Below are 16,529 nucleotides of genomic sequence, written 5' to 3'. Positions count from 1 at the left end.
CACTCAGAACATTTTGCGATATGGCAACACACTATGCAAATGCTAATGCAAATTCTTCATGTAGATATAATTTTTTTTTTACTGTACATGTTGTTAAATAAAACAGTTTAACCGTTTTATTAAGTTTAGGCATATAAAACTGCATACAATAAATACTTTCTTGGTAATTACTTGCACAAGGATTAGCATCAAGCACCCTCACCCTAAAATACTTACCTTTTTGTCTTGATTAGACAATGATTAGTCTATAGTTCCACATCAAGAAGCTCTCAAGTGAATATTTAAGACATGTCAAACAGAGTTGTTGTTGTCAAATAACTCAGTAAGAAGCAAAGTTAAGTAACACCAGACTTGTTAACCAACTCATGGAGCATTGGGTTGATTTTATATAAGCCCACATATATACAACAAGATATTCTAGTAAGAACAAGGAGTTAGCTTTTGTTTCAATAACTGGGTTTTTGTTACATTTTAATGCAGTCACACGTGTATTCTATGAAGCATAACTGTCATTAACTAAAATATCTCTTCTTCTCTCTGTTCTTTCTGTTCCAGAGGGCACCTAGACCGGTTGTTCTCCTGCCGAACATAGTGCCTCATATCCACCAGGAGCCTGTCACCCTTATCTGTGTAGGCCTACTGCTGATACTGATTGGGCGATGGATTTGGATACAAGGCAATACAAACACCCAGGACACCCAGGTTTAAAATGAGAGTGGTAGACCTAGAAACCCGGCAGATGTAGCATTTTTTTACTAACTGTTTTTGGATCTACGTTTTTTGGGGGGGGAACTCGTTTTTAGCCTCTACTCTCTGCTTTTCCATTTGCAAAAAAGACTGCTTTTGTCTCCTGGAACTCTAATCCTTTTTTGTGTTTGCACCAATGTTTTTCCGTCATGGCCTCAAAGATTTTGTGATGCTACCAAAGAGGCAAGATTTTGCAATTCTTTGTGGGCAGGGGCAGTCGCAATACCTTAATATGCCTCTGCAAAATGACGCCTATGGAAATTCAAATGTGCCTTGAACAGTTTCTCGTTTACTTCGCTAGCTTTCCATACAATTTTTTTTTTGTACAAAGATTATGTTCTCCCCAGGTCAAAATATCTGTCAAAATGGATGACTTTGGTTTGGAATTGCACCTGCATCACATTCATTGCCATCATGCAGCAGACTCAGGACCTCTGTAGGAATCAGCCGGACCAGACTTGCATCAGTATCCAACATGTTTTTAAAAATACTTGTGGCAGATTGACAGCACACCAGCATTTTAGAACTCAAATGAATTGGGTATTATGTTTTTCTTGAATCTATAATCTGGATTATTATCCCTTAAAAGGTACTTTTAAGTTACTGATATATAGCAGGAGACATCTGTATGAATCTTCATTTGTTTTCTAAACATATATAGCATAGAAATTTGTTGTCTTCTAAAACTGCAAAATTGATGTTTTATCACTGTGTTTCATGACTACTTTAACAACAATTGGTACATAATACACAGCACAACCTGATAATGAACTGAGCCCACCCAAGTAGATTTTACCATCTGCATCTTTTAGACTTTATCAAAAAACCCTTAATCATAACACAAGATGATATTGAACCAACTTCCTGCAGTAGTAGATACAAGTCTTCCAATCTCCACTAGAGAACTCAAAAATGGGTTATACCACCAAATACTATCTGTGTACATGGCTTCCTACAAGATGACATCAAAATGCAATAACAGTTTTCTTCTTTGGTCATTTTGTATTCAGCATTAAAGCAAAGAAAAAGAGTGTGTTAATAACCAAAATCTGAATGTGAGTGTTCCATTTTTGTTTAATAACAAAATTGGAGGAATTGTTACTAAGTTGAAATCCAGTTAGCAGAGTGGTGTTGATGAACAAAGTGAACAACAAAACTATTAAATAGTGTCATTTCACAGTGTCTTGTTTATGCATTATGCAACCTTTAAATTTAAACTAATCAACCATTACTGTCTTCCACCTTCTTCGTTAAGCATCTGGTTTTACCATTAGCAGGCAGAGTGCAATGGTTTCTTGACAAGGTCACGATATCCGTATATTAGCACAGTGATTCAGACCTGGCCAAGTCTCCATACGCTTGCCAGGTCATTAAATAGTTCGTTTGAGTTTTGGACAAACACCAAACATTGAATAGTGCAAGTCAAAGACTCTTAAATAACTAAGTGATTAGCGAACAGCGGAAATAGAGGCTTCAGATTAAAAACATGTATTTGTATCTTTGAACTCTTGATGCCAATGAAAACCTTTGTTGTGTTATAATGTAAGAATTCATGATCCTTAAAAAAATAGATATTGGGTTATGTTACGAAAAAATAAATGTTACCACTTAATCCTGATTAAATCTGAAGTAAATACAAACAACTGAGTACACTTGTCTGTGTTTACAAATATCAGAATTTACTCCCATTTGAATGTTGAGGGTAAATATAAATCAGTCCATTTTCTTGACTTTGAACATTGTTTGCTATCTGAATATAATGTGGTGTCAATGGATTATGCAAAAATACATTTAACCGAAGCACTTTATAATACCAAAAGTGCATGCTTCTACTAGGAAAGTTGAAGGAATCAACTGTGCACTACAGTTTATTGGAGGTGCGAAACCAAATCAACCAATACTTCTTATGTTCTGATTCATGAAAATTAGAGAAAAAGACACAAAGATAGAATTCCCGCTCTGTTTAACTGGCTTTTTTGAGAATAATCACAACATCCCTACCTCCTTTAAAGCATGGTGCACAGCCAACTCCTTGAACTTTTCTGACAAACTTTACCAAGCAAGCAGACTGACTAGGTTTGGTTGGAGTAGTAAGCATTAAACACTGTATTTCAAAGGTCCAATGTGAACACTGACCAATTATATTTGTGTACAACTCGTGTTTTCCATGTTGGTTTGAATGGTACAAGTTGAATATTCCCAAATTCATTGACATAATATACGTTAACTTGATCGGTACCAATAATAATAAAATGACATTGCCTAGTGTGCATGTTTGTTTAAGCATGGCACAAACAAAAATAGGGAAGTATCTTTTATGCCCCCGTGAGCAACCTTGGAGATGTACTGTGCTATTATGTGTGATACATGTGTTTGATTTAAAACTTCAGAATTAACGTAGTTCAATCACTGTTGACGACTCCCTGTGAGGTTAGCCCAAAAGTTTGTTGTAACACAGCAATAATCAAATGTACGTTTGCACAGTTGTGTCAACACCACTGAAAATCACTGATACATTAATGTGCTGGTATTTATCACTGCTACATAAGAATTTCAGCTACTCTGTCAGCTGTGTAATCTTACATTTTAATAGCTATTCATCAGCTATAAGTAATCATTTTCAAGCTTTCTCCTATGATATGATGAGATGGTTTAGGACTGGTCACTAATTGAAGGTTTTGCAGGCGTTATCTAAAGATATTTAGCATTACTTGTAGTGGATAAAGTCATTAGAATAATCTGTACTTGTATTGTTAAAAATCCACTTCTGACAGCAGTGTCATATAGATTATATTTGTCATATAAACATCACCGTACACATCTGGCTTATTGGTACAAGATTAAAATAAAAAATCGCAACAAAGAGACATTAATGGCCATAAAAAATACATTAAAAGATACAAAGAGATGTAACATAACCACAGAAAACCACAAAGAGCTCTTACCAATGTATTGTTTATTTCCGAGAACCACATTTGTCCACTTATGTTAGCAAAACTGCCACAGCGCAACCTAAACAGAAAACGCAAAAGCTGTTTTACACTACTTTCTGTTTCTGGTTGTATTTCCTCTTTGTTCTATCTTTTCCTGTTGGAGTAATGTATTGCATACCATGTAACCTTTCTGATTTGTCTCTGTTTGGAATTGAACACGTTCCAGGTGTGTGTTCATGTGCACCAAACCTAAGTGCTTTTGCTTTTGTCTCTGCTGTGACACTGAGATCGCTGTAACTGCGTGTTGATTTTTGATATCGTGCCATGTGAAACCTACAACCTCATTTTGAAGTACTGTATTACAGCTGGAGTGTGAGAGAAGAGCATGGCAGGGAGGAAACTGAAAGATGAATTAACGGCTTATGAAACTGATATGGAAACCTGGCAATGTGCAGATTCTCCGCCTATCATTTGTAGGTGTTAGAGCACAGAAACACTTGTATTACATTCAGGGTTTTACTGACTCGCTTTAACCCTGCTCAGGCTGCGTTCGCATATTGTGCTGTGCTCTTTGGGGCTTTAAGATAACAGCTATTATCTACATACAGTTATGTGAAAAAGCAAGTTGCAAGTTGTTAGCTTTTTTGGCATATCTTCAGTGCTGACTGATAAAGGTGGTCGACATGACAAGAATTTTTCAATCATGAATTTGACAAAAGCATGAACAGATGTAATGATGTGTGGAGAAAGAGAGTCACCGTTGGTCTTGGTCCCCTTCGGCAGAAATCATTTTTAGCAGGTGTTTTGTATAATTGTTATAACTGTCCTTGCTAAATGTCTAAAGTTGCAAAAGTTTTTAAGGGTTTTACTGATATTGCTGCACTTTTCTAATCCCCCCCATAACTTTTAAATGGGATCATATTTGGGTTGTTTTATATGACCTTTCATGGTTAATCAAATCCATAACCCTCAACATGTTCTTTTTGAGGCATTCCTTAGTAGACTGGCATAATTTATGGCACGTTTGGGCTGCTGAAAGGTAAACATATTTGCAGCTGAATCAAAGACTAGACGGGCAGGCTAGACAATAACCTAGGTGGGAAATCAACAGCAAAATTATTATCCACTATACTCCAGAATTGAAATTGCATAGGCTGAGAAGTTAAAATCTCCCCTGTTTCTGTTTGTTGTCTTGAGTTTTGTTTTGTTTGGGAATAGCAAAGGCTTTTTTATGAATGAATAAATACAGTTGAGGTCCAGTGATGCATACATGTTGATGCCAACAATTATAGGCGATACCTTCAGAGTTTGTGATTACAACTTTTAGATTTATGAAAACTTCAGTTTGCATCAGTCTGCCTTTGTTTGGAATTTAAGGTGGTTCTAAACCCTGGTTGAAATGTTCTGGTTTTTGAAGGTGTGACGAACACCTTTTCCACTCATATTATTTACATGGAAAAATTACATAGTACATTTATCCATAGGCATTTTATGAAATGTTTAACAGATATGCCAAAAGAAGCCAGACTATTAAGACTATTCTCATGACAGGAAAATAAGATAAAAATAAAAAAATCAGTGGAATTGTTAAAAAGATAAAACACACAGTATAGTGGACCCAGAGACATAGCGGTTTATTTTGCTTTTGCTGAAAGTGCTGTACAGAAATGCATCTCTTGGATGGAGGTTGTTTGTGCAAGAACTGAGACAAACAATTCCAAATGACCCAGTAAAATTGTAGCAAATTTGTCTTTTGTTAATATTGTAACTGTACACTGAACATGTAATTATTGCTTCAATTTAAAATAAAGCTTTTTACATTCAATTTAATCAAAAAATCAGAGCAGTGTGATTATTTGTCAATACAAACCATCTTTTTATTCTAATTTGCATATGTTTGGTTATAGAAAGTTGTTTATTTAAATAAAATTTAGTTGTTAATATGAACAACTGTGAATGTGTAACCAATGTAAAGGTCAGACTTTGTTTGAGGCAGTCATGTGTACATTTTCTTTTTTAAAAGAAAACAGAATCCCCCTATTTTTCCCCAGTAGCCCATTTGCAGCTGAATTTTATGCATAAAGACTATGACTTTGAGAGATACTTGTTTGCCATACTCAGCTGAAGGCTTTTATATCACATCCACACACATCCAATATGCTCACTTTATTTGGAAGTATTAGTGAAACATCTAAGTGAAGCATATAAAATCTCTTTATGTACATCTTTCAGAAAAGAAATTATAGAAGTAAAATATATTTTACTAGCAAATATATTTTATTTTTATGAGATCTGTATTTGATCAAACATCAGTTTGTTTATTGGCATAAAATCTCAAAAAAAAGAAAGAAATAAAGTTGTTTCCCTTTCCTTTTGTGTTTGTGTGCGTGCGTGTGTTCGTGTGCTCATCTGCAGTACACGGAAAGTACGGTGCCTTCCAGAACTTGGCAAAAGCACATGCTCAGATAATTATATGTCTTCCACATTCAGACTCACATACACAACTCATTAACACACGCACACTTGGTCACACACACAAATGGTTTCTACACGCCTGCAGGCACACACACACACAGACACACAGACACCAACACAAACACATTCATACACATGTGTGAGTCAGAACTGTAGTCCAGCCGGGGTGGATTCCTCCATCTGTAGAGAAAGAGAGAAGTAACAGTTTTAACTCTTAGTGGTTTGAAGGTAAGAGAACAAAAGGTGTCTAAAATGACTTTCATATAGCAGGTTTGTGTTGCTCAAAGTTCAACTAAAATGAAAATGTATGACTGTTTTCTGACACAGCATACAGATCTGCTTTGTAAACATAATTCAGTATTATATGGTGTGCACTCTTTAGAAGTTCAACATGCACTTCAGTTGCACTAATGTCCTATGTACAGGTCAATGAATTGTCGTATATTTAGTGTTTAGTCTGTTTCGTAATCAGTACTACAGACTTTTGTTCTTTTGAGAAATTATTTTCCCTCAATGTTTTACATAGACCAGGAGTCCCCAATCCCAGCCCCACGAGGGCCGGTGTCCCTGCACGTTTTAGATGGGTCAACACACCTGAATCATGTGATTAGTTCATTACCAAGCCTCTGGAGAACTTAAAGATGGTTATTTATCCATTTAAATCAGCTGTGATGGATCAAGGACACACTTAAAACCTGCAGGGACACTGGCCCTCGTGGACTGGGATTGGGGAACCCTGACATAGACCCTTAAAGCCTAATCCACAACCATGACACATGTTGATTCTATTGCATCTACTATTCCCTAAGAACACCACTGCCCTTTTCAGGATCAGGACAGGTAAGATAAGATAAGATAAAACTTTATTAATCCCTTGGGTGGGTTCCTCTGGGAAATTCGGTTTCCAAAAGCACAGCACCGACAGAAGTTACAGAGTCAGACTTAACTTATCAACAAAGTCTTGATTGTATTTTTTGTTTCTAAAAGAAGAGAATGAATTAGCTCTTCGGAGTGTAATGTGGTAAAGGAATGCTTCACTTTTTGTAACGCTGGTTTCAGTAGTTTTAACAAGGAAGTAGCATTTTGTGTATTGCACCTGACCTGATAAAAGTGCTATCACTTACCTTCAGTATGAAGGTACAGTGTCTGAAGATAATTATTTAGACTGCGCCAACAGTGATTCAGGACAGTCACTTTAATGGTTCAAGTAGCAACTGGTTTGTGGGAAAACAAGTGTGCTCTTGTTTTTAAAATTTGGATTATGCACCACTAAAGTCCAAGTATCAACTGCCATGATTCATTATCTCTTTATGCCTCATCTCAGTTTTATAAGGCAGGTCAAGGACTTCATCGTTACATGACGTATTCTTAAAAATGTTTGTGTAATCAAAGAACCATACTGCAATTTTGGCGCTTTTGCAGTCATTCAACCAACAGTTTGTTGACATTTCTTAAGTATTTAGGGCCAATTGTCAGAAATTCCTGCTAATAAGAAGCAGTTTTAACAATAAAAATTTAACACTAAATTTGAAAAAGTATTTTGATTATGATTTTTGGCAACAGTGGCACTCATGCTGGGCACACTATGATTATATAGGAAGTACTTATAAAAATGGTTTGTGGTTTGACTCCTTCAGACTACACTACCTACTGTGTAAAACACAGCAGGAACCAGGTGTGCGCATAGTTTCCTCACTGCTGCTTTTCACACATACAACTAGTGTAACAGAGTTCTTTCTGTATTAGGGCCAAGAGGAGACATATTCAGGATGCTGTGGTCAGAGACCTCCAGTCTATTCTCTTCCTGTATTGAGTGCTGTTTGTGTGAAAAGTGAACCACAGGAAAAAAAAAAAGTCCTGCATTTAAGGGGCAAGTATATAAGTGTTATCGACAAAGAGCATACATAAAAGTATTCACATCTAATTGATGTAAAACTTTGGCTAGCCTATAATAAGTTTTTATATTAAGTATAGAGTACAAAATAACTACATTTCCACAAGTGCAAAACAATGTATACACTCAAGTAGAACAAAAATGGAAACTACTTGCAGTTGTCAGTATATAAAAACAGATGTTCCTGTAAATCATAACTTAAAAAGAAAAAGTGAACTTGTTAAGTCTGGTGAATTTCTGCTGAATTTGACACTCAGGTTTTCACAACAGCACCTGCATGTGTAAATAATGTACACATATGACTCCAGCAGCACTTTTAGTGAACTTCATGTCTCTGAGCAAAATCTAGATCTTGAAATGTATTTGAACAAGGACATGTAAACATGTTGTTTAGTGCTTTTTTAGCAAACTAATAAAATGCTGGAATTTCTTCATTCACCAAAACAAACCTAAACTCTTGGTTGGGATGTTTTTTTTTTTAAATTTGTCTTCTATTTGGCAAAAGTTGAATCTGATAAGTTCAAAAAAATAACCTTAATATTTGAATAGAAAGTAATCTTTTAAAAACATAAAATAAAGTATCTCATTATGTGGCCTTTACTGAGCAAAATGAAGTAGAGGGTGCAGAAAAGCCACAATGCAATGTCCCTATATAAGTATCAAGGGTCTCATGGTGCAACATGTCAGTTAAAACAGCCACACCACTAATAATGGAAATTTTAAGTCTTCATTTGAACTGGTAGACAGAAATAAGCTATAGTATGTCTGTGATTCTGTACATAAGTTAATGTTCTTATGGAAATGTGGGCATGGAGAGGGACTTGCTTTGCCTATAGTCTCTATTTCAGGAGCTGTGATTTTTGGCACTTTCACACAGGCTTTTATTTTTTGTTTGTTTAGCCATAAAAGTTGCTGCTTTATTATAATATAGATTTAAATTACACCCACTAGTAGAGTATCCTGCTGACCCTTGGCTACTATTTTATGCATCATCCCACCCCTCCACATACTATACAGATCTTTCAGAAACTGTATTATGTTCAAATATATGATAACTTTTTCTTTTTGTTTCACCACATTGTACTCACAAATTGCAAAGTACATCTGGAAAACCTTTTTAAGCATAAGTACTTAATAAGAAAAAAACAACAAAAACAAAATAAGAAAAGCATTTTCTGGTGTTTCTCTATTCATTTATTGTGTGTTGTCACACACACAGACACACACAGACACCATACATGGATGGTTAAAACATTACATACAAGAAAGCTTTCTGTAAAAGGCGATATGTCACAATAACAAATTTCCCCACAAAGACTCTGACTTCCGTGTGCCTCACAATGCACAGTACAGCTATAGGGACAAACAGATTAGCCATCTTTTCATAACAGAACTCATAATCAGTATCTCCTAGTGGATATTCTCTTTTTACATAAGATAGCTGTACACAAAGCTTGTGGGTTCAGTCGGGATTAGTCAGTGGCAGCTAACCCTCTAAATGAGTGAGGATCACAGAGATATCAGAACACATCTGTTTCCTAGTTTTGACTGCTGACGCACACAACCATGTGCATGTAGGAAGAGTAAAATGCAAAAACCGATTCATGCTTGTGGCAGAATTTAACTTCATGAAAATCTGCCTGATTCTGACTGATGATACTGCTGATGAAAGTGGAATAAGTATTAAAGTACTTGTTGTTGTAATGTAATGTCACTAATATATTACACACACACACACACACACACACACACACACACACACACACACACACACACACACACACACACACACACACACACACACACACATATAGCTTCAGGGGCAAATACTTTGCATGCAAAACCTTTAAAGGATATGGCCAGCTTTCCTCTAAATACAACAAACCTTTGGCTATAAAGAGATTCTTCTTAGTCTTTACTGTTGGGTTTTCTAGCACGACAATAACTTCTATTTTTTTTTCACTTCCATCATCAAAATGTTATCAGGCTTTGATTCTTTTTTTACACCTTTGAATTTTGAGAAAATGCTAGCTTTATAGGTATTTACAGCAAACCACTCATTTGTACTTGCAGCACACCTCAAACTAGAGAGACATGCGATGCAACACGTCGAGTTGAGATAAAAACAAAATGCAGCATTTTTAAAATTTCAGACCCAGCTACAAATAGTCATGAACCAAATATTGATGAGTGAAAAATACTTCTTATGTGTTAAATTTGAATTCAGTGCCAGCAGCACAAAAAATACTGCGTACATATAATTATACTTACACATACTTTATATATTAGTCTAATAAACAATATAGGCATGAAAAGAGCATGACAAGCATGGTAAAACTGAAGATGAGCATGGGTGATTGTAAGTTAGGTCTTCAATTTTAACGATGTGTCCTGTAATCGTCTGTTACTTGAGGTCAAAACAGAGCAGAAAACATGATGAAGAGGTTTGTTTATGTGTGGTAGTCTCAGTTTGTCATAAACTGCTGAGTCCTCAAAGCAGAAGTGGGTACAACAGTGCTCTTGGGAAAAGGAAACACAATGGCCTTGCTAGTCCCAGCTTCAGACAGCTGCAGAGAAACTACGTACGTAATGCTTAGAGCATTATACATCTAATGTCTTATCTTAATGTTCAGTACTTAAAAGAGATAAGCAACAATGACACAATATGTGCTCAGCTTTGACTCTGGAATGCTTTTGATACATTTTATGATAAAACAATGTAAATATGCTGTGTAAAAATATTTCCACAGACAATGCCGAGAATGTATGCACGTTTACTAGACTATTTAATAGATATACCTGGATATTTATTCTCATAACAACGTTAATTTTAGTTAGCATTAGGCTGCGATGCTGCTGCTTAATGCAATAATCTTCATTTTTTTGTGATGCATCTACACACTTTAGTAACTGCAGTTGAAAAAAATAAAGTAAATGACTCAGTCCTGCTTGCAATACACGATGTCAGTGAGCAAGATTTCCAACAACCTGAACTCTAGCCAGCTGATGAATGCAGTAACATTAAACATTAATTTTTATGTTCGGTCTGGTTTTGCTTTCCATCATCTCTGGAAGGAAATATCTAGTTATCTATCTGCTAAAGCTTCTGCTGTTCAGTGGTTAAGTATTCCTTGTTGCTTGGCAGCATTAGCATAAAGGTTTCATCAAAGCCTTTTCTGTCTGAAGGAGAACAGTAAAGCTGCTGTTCTCCAACAGAGCTAGGGAAGAGAACTGCAGATGTGAGTTTGGTTAAGCCCTATTCACACAGGCCTAGAGAGCAGTCGGTGACCTCCTGGCAACTATTGGTCACAAGAGAAAAATGTGTATTCCCCGACAACAACCACCTATCAAATCAATATTTTCATTTTAGTTTTTCAATAATTGCTGGAAGTGGTAAGGGATTAGGGTTCCTGGGAAGTCACTAGGCCTATGTGACTGCTGTTTTGTTTAGCAAATTCTAATGAATATTCCTATGGTGCCTACTAGCATAGCATGTTTTGTTTTGTGTGCTTGAAATAATTTATTTTAAACTTAAGTTTATCTTTGCCTGAATGGTTTTGAAGAATCGCAGCAAAATATATGATGAGTGCAATTAGAATTATGCATTAGTCAAAAGAACAGGACAAGAAGACTTGAATTTGTCTTTAACCCTGTTTGTATATGCATCCCATCCAATATGCACACAATCAATCGCGTATTTGCTTGTGACTTTGACATGTCGGATACAAAATTTAGAAAGAAATGGGCATATGACTTTTGATTTGTGGTTGTATTTGCCATATGGGAAAAAGAAATATAAGAAGAATACACTGCTACACTGGTTAGTCATATCTAGCATCAGGACAGAAATTCAGAGAGAACAAAAGGAAGATTTTTTTTCATCTCTGTAAGGGTGAGTGAGGGCAAGTCCACTTTAAGGAAGTTGTTCTCTTGGGCCCCAATATACACACGGTATCAGTGGAAATACCCCACAGTGTGTACAACATTCAAGAGAAGAATGTGGCTAAAAACAGTGAGTTGTAGGGAAGCTGTTGTTTCCTGTTATATTCTATTCATGGCATGTTTCCTTGTGCAGAGTTTTACTTTTTAACATCATATTCATGTTTCCTCATTAAAATGTAGAGTGCTTCCTATTATACAAGCTCTCCCTTTGATGACTGCAGAAAAAAAAGACTTTGCTCTTCAGAAGGATGTGGCTTTCTAAGAGAATCTCTTGCTGTCTCAGTGTATGTCTACGCACATACAGCATATGAGCTGTTTTAGTCATGTATCAAAGCATCTTTACATGTGAGCAGCGCAGTGTCAGGCACACTGTTGCAGCTATTTGGCTCAGTGTTACATCAGCTTCACTCCGGCAGATATGCCACTCTAGAATAGTCCAAGCCAGCATGTACCACCAGATTCACTGAGGCAAATCAAGCTAGCCACTCCAGAGTCAAACTCACAAATCCAAGCTAAAGAGGGGACAAACCACAAGTGAACCCAAGTGAAGGAAATAAAACCAACTTAAACAACCCACAGCAAAGAAGAACAGTGACATGTAAGAGGGCAAACAGAAACATGCAGTTGGTACGCATGAGTGATAATGCTGGGTAATGAGACTAATTACAAGAGTCTGACATACTCCAGCCCAGGACAAAACATGTCAGAGTAAATCAAACCAAAAGCAGCCCCGGCGAGTCCACAAACAGGATCCAGATCAAAACACCCAAATCAAACAAAGGCTACACAACCTGGACACAAAAAACCCCATGGAAATACAGGCAGACCAAATAGATCATATCAGTTACCAAATCAACTAGCCTGCAGCTAGCTAGCCAATCAGCCAAAACACTGTAATGGTTTAGATTTTCTGCTGTGCTTTGTTTCCTGTTTTTATTTTGTAACAACTCCCTTGAGTTTCTTATTGTTTACCCTTCTGCTGTGCCCGTTGTGCATTCTTGGGACTAGTAAAAACAGTACAAAGCTTAAAGTAGATTAAGTGAGGATATTCGTACTATTCTGGCAGACATGGAAATTGAGAGTTAGCCTGCTTCAGACCAGACAAACAATCATTTTTTGTTCTCAGGCCTGCATTATAAAGCAGGCTTTCACCGTATCCAGGTTGCTTCAGAGTTAACTGAGTGCTTTTTGTTGGTTCACTTTATATTGGGGTAAGTCGCCAGAGTAACTTCTGTTGCAAACCCAACCTGCTCAGGCGATTAGATTCCAGATTTAAATCCATTCCTACTATCCAGTTCTATGGAAAAGAGCATTGCCACTCCTGGAAGATTCCTCAGACGTCTGTGCATGAATAGCTGGTTCCTACAAGGTTTTTCAATAGTATCTAAAGTCTTTGTGTTTCCCTGATAAGTATGACAATTTTATTACTTGACTTTTTTCCTGTTGGCAACAAACAATTTAACAACAATTTTACTGTTCAGAAAATGTTGACCTTGTATCAAAGTTGTGCAGAGCCCATGATTGTATTCTGTTCCAAAAAAAGTCAAAAATGTAACTAAAATCACATTAAAAAAAAAAAAAAATCACAAATCAGATTAACCCACATTTTTTCCACAATAAAGCATAGAAAGAATTCCTACTATTTAATGGCAAAGATTAGCTCATCTTCAATTGTCCTGGCAGCAATACACCTCAAAAAAGTTAGGAAGGAGGCAACAAAAGGTTGGAAAAGTAACAGCTAGACAAATCTTTGCTCTACCAATTTGTTTAACTCACAGCAGGTCAGCAGCATGACAGAGCAACTTAGACTGGCAAAGGTTCTCAGAAGTAAACTACAAATTGCAGTTGCAGTGTAACAATTACAGACTAATGTTTCTCAGTGAAAAGCTGAATTTGAATATCTCATCATCTGCAGCACATAATATCATCAAAAGAGCCCTTGAGCTCGGAAAAATCTCTGTGCACAAGGGATGAGACCAAAATTCAGTAATGCATATCCATTATCTTCGGGCCCTCGGGCGCCACTGCATTAAGACTAGGCGTGATTCTGTCATGGATTCAGTACATGGGTTTAGGAACACTTCCAGAAATGAGTGTCTGTGAACACAGTTTGTGTCCACAAATATAGGTTAAAGCTCCATCATGCAAAGAAAGGGCTATATGTTGACATGATCCAGAAACTGTGCAGTCTTCTCAGCAGCATAATACAGCAAAATGGATAACTGGTCAGATTAATCAAATTTGAAATTCTTTTTGGAAAGCATAGACATCATCATCAAACTTAAGAGGAGAGGGTCAATCCAGCTTATTATCAGGCCTCAGTTTAAGAACCTTCATATATGATGGTATGGGGTACATTACTACCTGTGCAACTGGCAGCAACTGGCAGCTTGTACAAGCAGTTGTTCAAGCAACTTAAAGAAGTCCAGACGCTTTTCATTCCAAGCACCTTAGACTACGATGACCTGGATCACTGAGAATCTTCACAGACATGACAACAAATACTTAATAAAACAAATATCTGGCCTACAAAGTGAATTGATTTTCAGTATTTAGATCATGGCCTGCTGGGAGCTCAACAACAGAAAGATTAATGGTTTCCACTGTTGCTTCCTATCAAGCAGGTTCTGGGTTTGATTCCATGCACGGTCTTTCAGTGTAGAGTTCACGGTTCTTCCTGCTTAGGTTAATGATGTGCAGCAGGAAATCTCTTCAGGACTTCTGCAGCACTCAAACTTTAAAAAAAAAAACCCCAAATACATGAAAATACATAAATATATAAATACAAATCAAAATAAATAAAGAGTCAAGCATAATTCATAGATGTATGGTAAATTCAATAGAATAAAGCAAATATAAGGCTTCCAAATGAAAAGAGATGTACAGATGTACAAATATGACCAACATTTTATTAATCCATTTTGGACTAATAAATAGCATGCCTCTAGTCATAACCTCTCCCCCTGTTTCCCCCATTTTCCCTTTCCTTTTGTCACTTGTTTTCTTTTTGTTTCATGTGTGAGTCACGGGAGAGCCACGCCCTTCTCCGTCTGAGTGCCTGTCAGCACAAACACCTGTGGCTTATCGCCTCATTACCAGCAGAATATCCATTCCTGCTCGCCATTCTCATATTCTCAACTTTCATATGGTTGTGTTAATTACTGTGGTAGAGACACTTAGTCCTTTGTGCTTTGTTTTGCTACATTTGCATGCAGTGTTTTCACCTGTATGGATCCTTTTCTGCTGTGCTTTGGTAACCTTTACCCCTCCAAACATACCACTTGTCATTGTGGCCACGGAGCTCAATCTTTGCCTTTACTAACCATAAATTTTTCTCCAGAAGACATTTGAATTGTCCTGCAGCTGTACATTTCAGTTGAACTTAAAGGTGAAGCGAATAAGTAATATACCACTTTGTACAGAAAAAGAAGAAAATTAAAAAGTGAATAAAAAAAGACCATGGCAGAGACAATTTCATGCTGTTCTATATATAACAACCATGATTACTGCAGCTTGTTTGTATTCAGTGCCAAGTACAGTATATTGTGTAATAGCTATTATGGTAATCTATCTATGTCTACTAAAACTTGCAAGGCTGATATAAATGTCTGTGCATATTAAAGAAAATTCTGTGGACTTTGGACTTATATGAAAATATTGAATGATGGGAATGATGAACTCATGTTGTGAATTTGATGTTTTCAAGGGTAACGTTTACAGGAAAAACAAACACTAACTAGAAATGACTCAAAGCACTCATCATACCATTTATATATCCACTGAAATATACACAAGTTGACTACTATATTTGTTTGCATAACACAGAGGCGCACACACACACACACACACACACACACACACACACACACACACACACACACACACACACCTACCTATCTATCTATCTATCTATCTATCTATCTATCTATCTATCTATCTATCTATCTATCTATAAATGATAAGATAGGTTTAGGGAGTGTCACTGACACTTTATATGGATAAATAAAGAATTACAAAAATTCTATCATTAGTTGTGGCTGGGAGACTAAATCTGCATTTATCAGATTTGCCCTCTATGCGTGACAAACACAGAGACCTGTGTGACAAGGCACAAGAGAAAGGACATTTTCTTCACAGTCTAATAGTAGGTATTGTTTATATCGCTATATTTGTTACTTACTGTAACAGGTAACAAACTGAAGTGAGTTATTGGAAATGATAAATTCTTTCTGACAGATGCACTTCCTGTACTGGCTCTCTTGCTCATTTTTAACTTCCTGTTTACAGCTCCAACATCCCACAAACCCCTGCTCCTCTAATATAGGAAATGCTAGACAGAGGCCCTCACACAGGCCCAAAGTCTGCAGCTACCTGAGTGTGACTAAGCCATTTAGAGATTATTGTAATTTCATTTCTGCTTTACTGTGAACTTTGTGACGCACGCGAGTGGGTTTAAAAGGCCAACAATAGGTATACTTGCATGTCTGTAGTTCAGTATTTGCAATATTTTGCTAAAAACTACTGTCGGTGCAGCACCA

The 16,529-nt window shown here is 36.6% G+C and overlaps 1 protein-coding gene and 1 long non-coding RNA gene across 2 annotated transcripts in view; one reads left to right on the top strand and one right to left on the bottom strand.

Annotated features, from left to right (window-relative positions):
- Positions 1 to 6,209, top strand: part of LOC113034972 (uncharacterized) — a 31,571-nt gene extending 25,362 nt beyond the window's left edge. The window contains exon 4 of the mRNA XM_026190183.1: positions 556 to 6,209. Coding sequence (XP_026045968.1) covers positions 556 to 708 — 153 coding nt within the window. The 3' untranslated portion in view covers positions 709 to 6,209. The remainder of the gene's footprint in view (positions 1 to 555) is intronic.
- A 36-nt stretch (positions 6,210 to 6,245) lies between these two features.
- LOC113034562 (uncharacterized) overlaps positions 6,246 to 16,529 on the bottom strand; it is a 110,734-nt gene continuing 100,450 nt past the window's right edge. The window contains exon 5 of the long non-coding RNA XR_003274196.1: positions 6,246 to 6,335. This is a non-coding gene — a long non-coding RNA (uncharacterized LOC113034562). The remainder of the gene's footprint in view (positions 6,336 to 16,529) is intronic.

Source organism: Astatotilapia calliptera, chromosome 13 (genome assembly GCF_900246225.1).
Source record: "Astatotilapia calliptera chromosome 13, fAstCal1.2, whole genome shotgun sequence".
Taxonomy (NCBI): domain Eukaryota; kingdom Metazoa; phylum Chordata; class Actinopteri; order Cichliformes; family Cichlidae; genus Astatotilapia; species Astatotilapia calliptera.
This window is presented reverse-complemented; position numbering and strand designations above follow the sequence as displayed.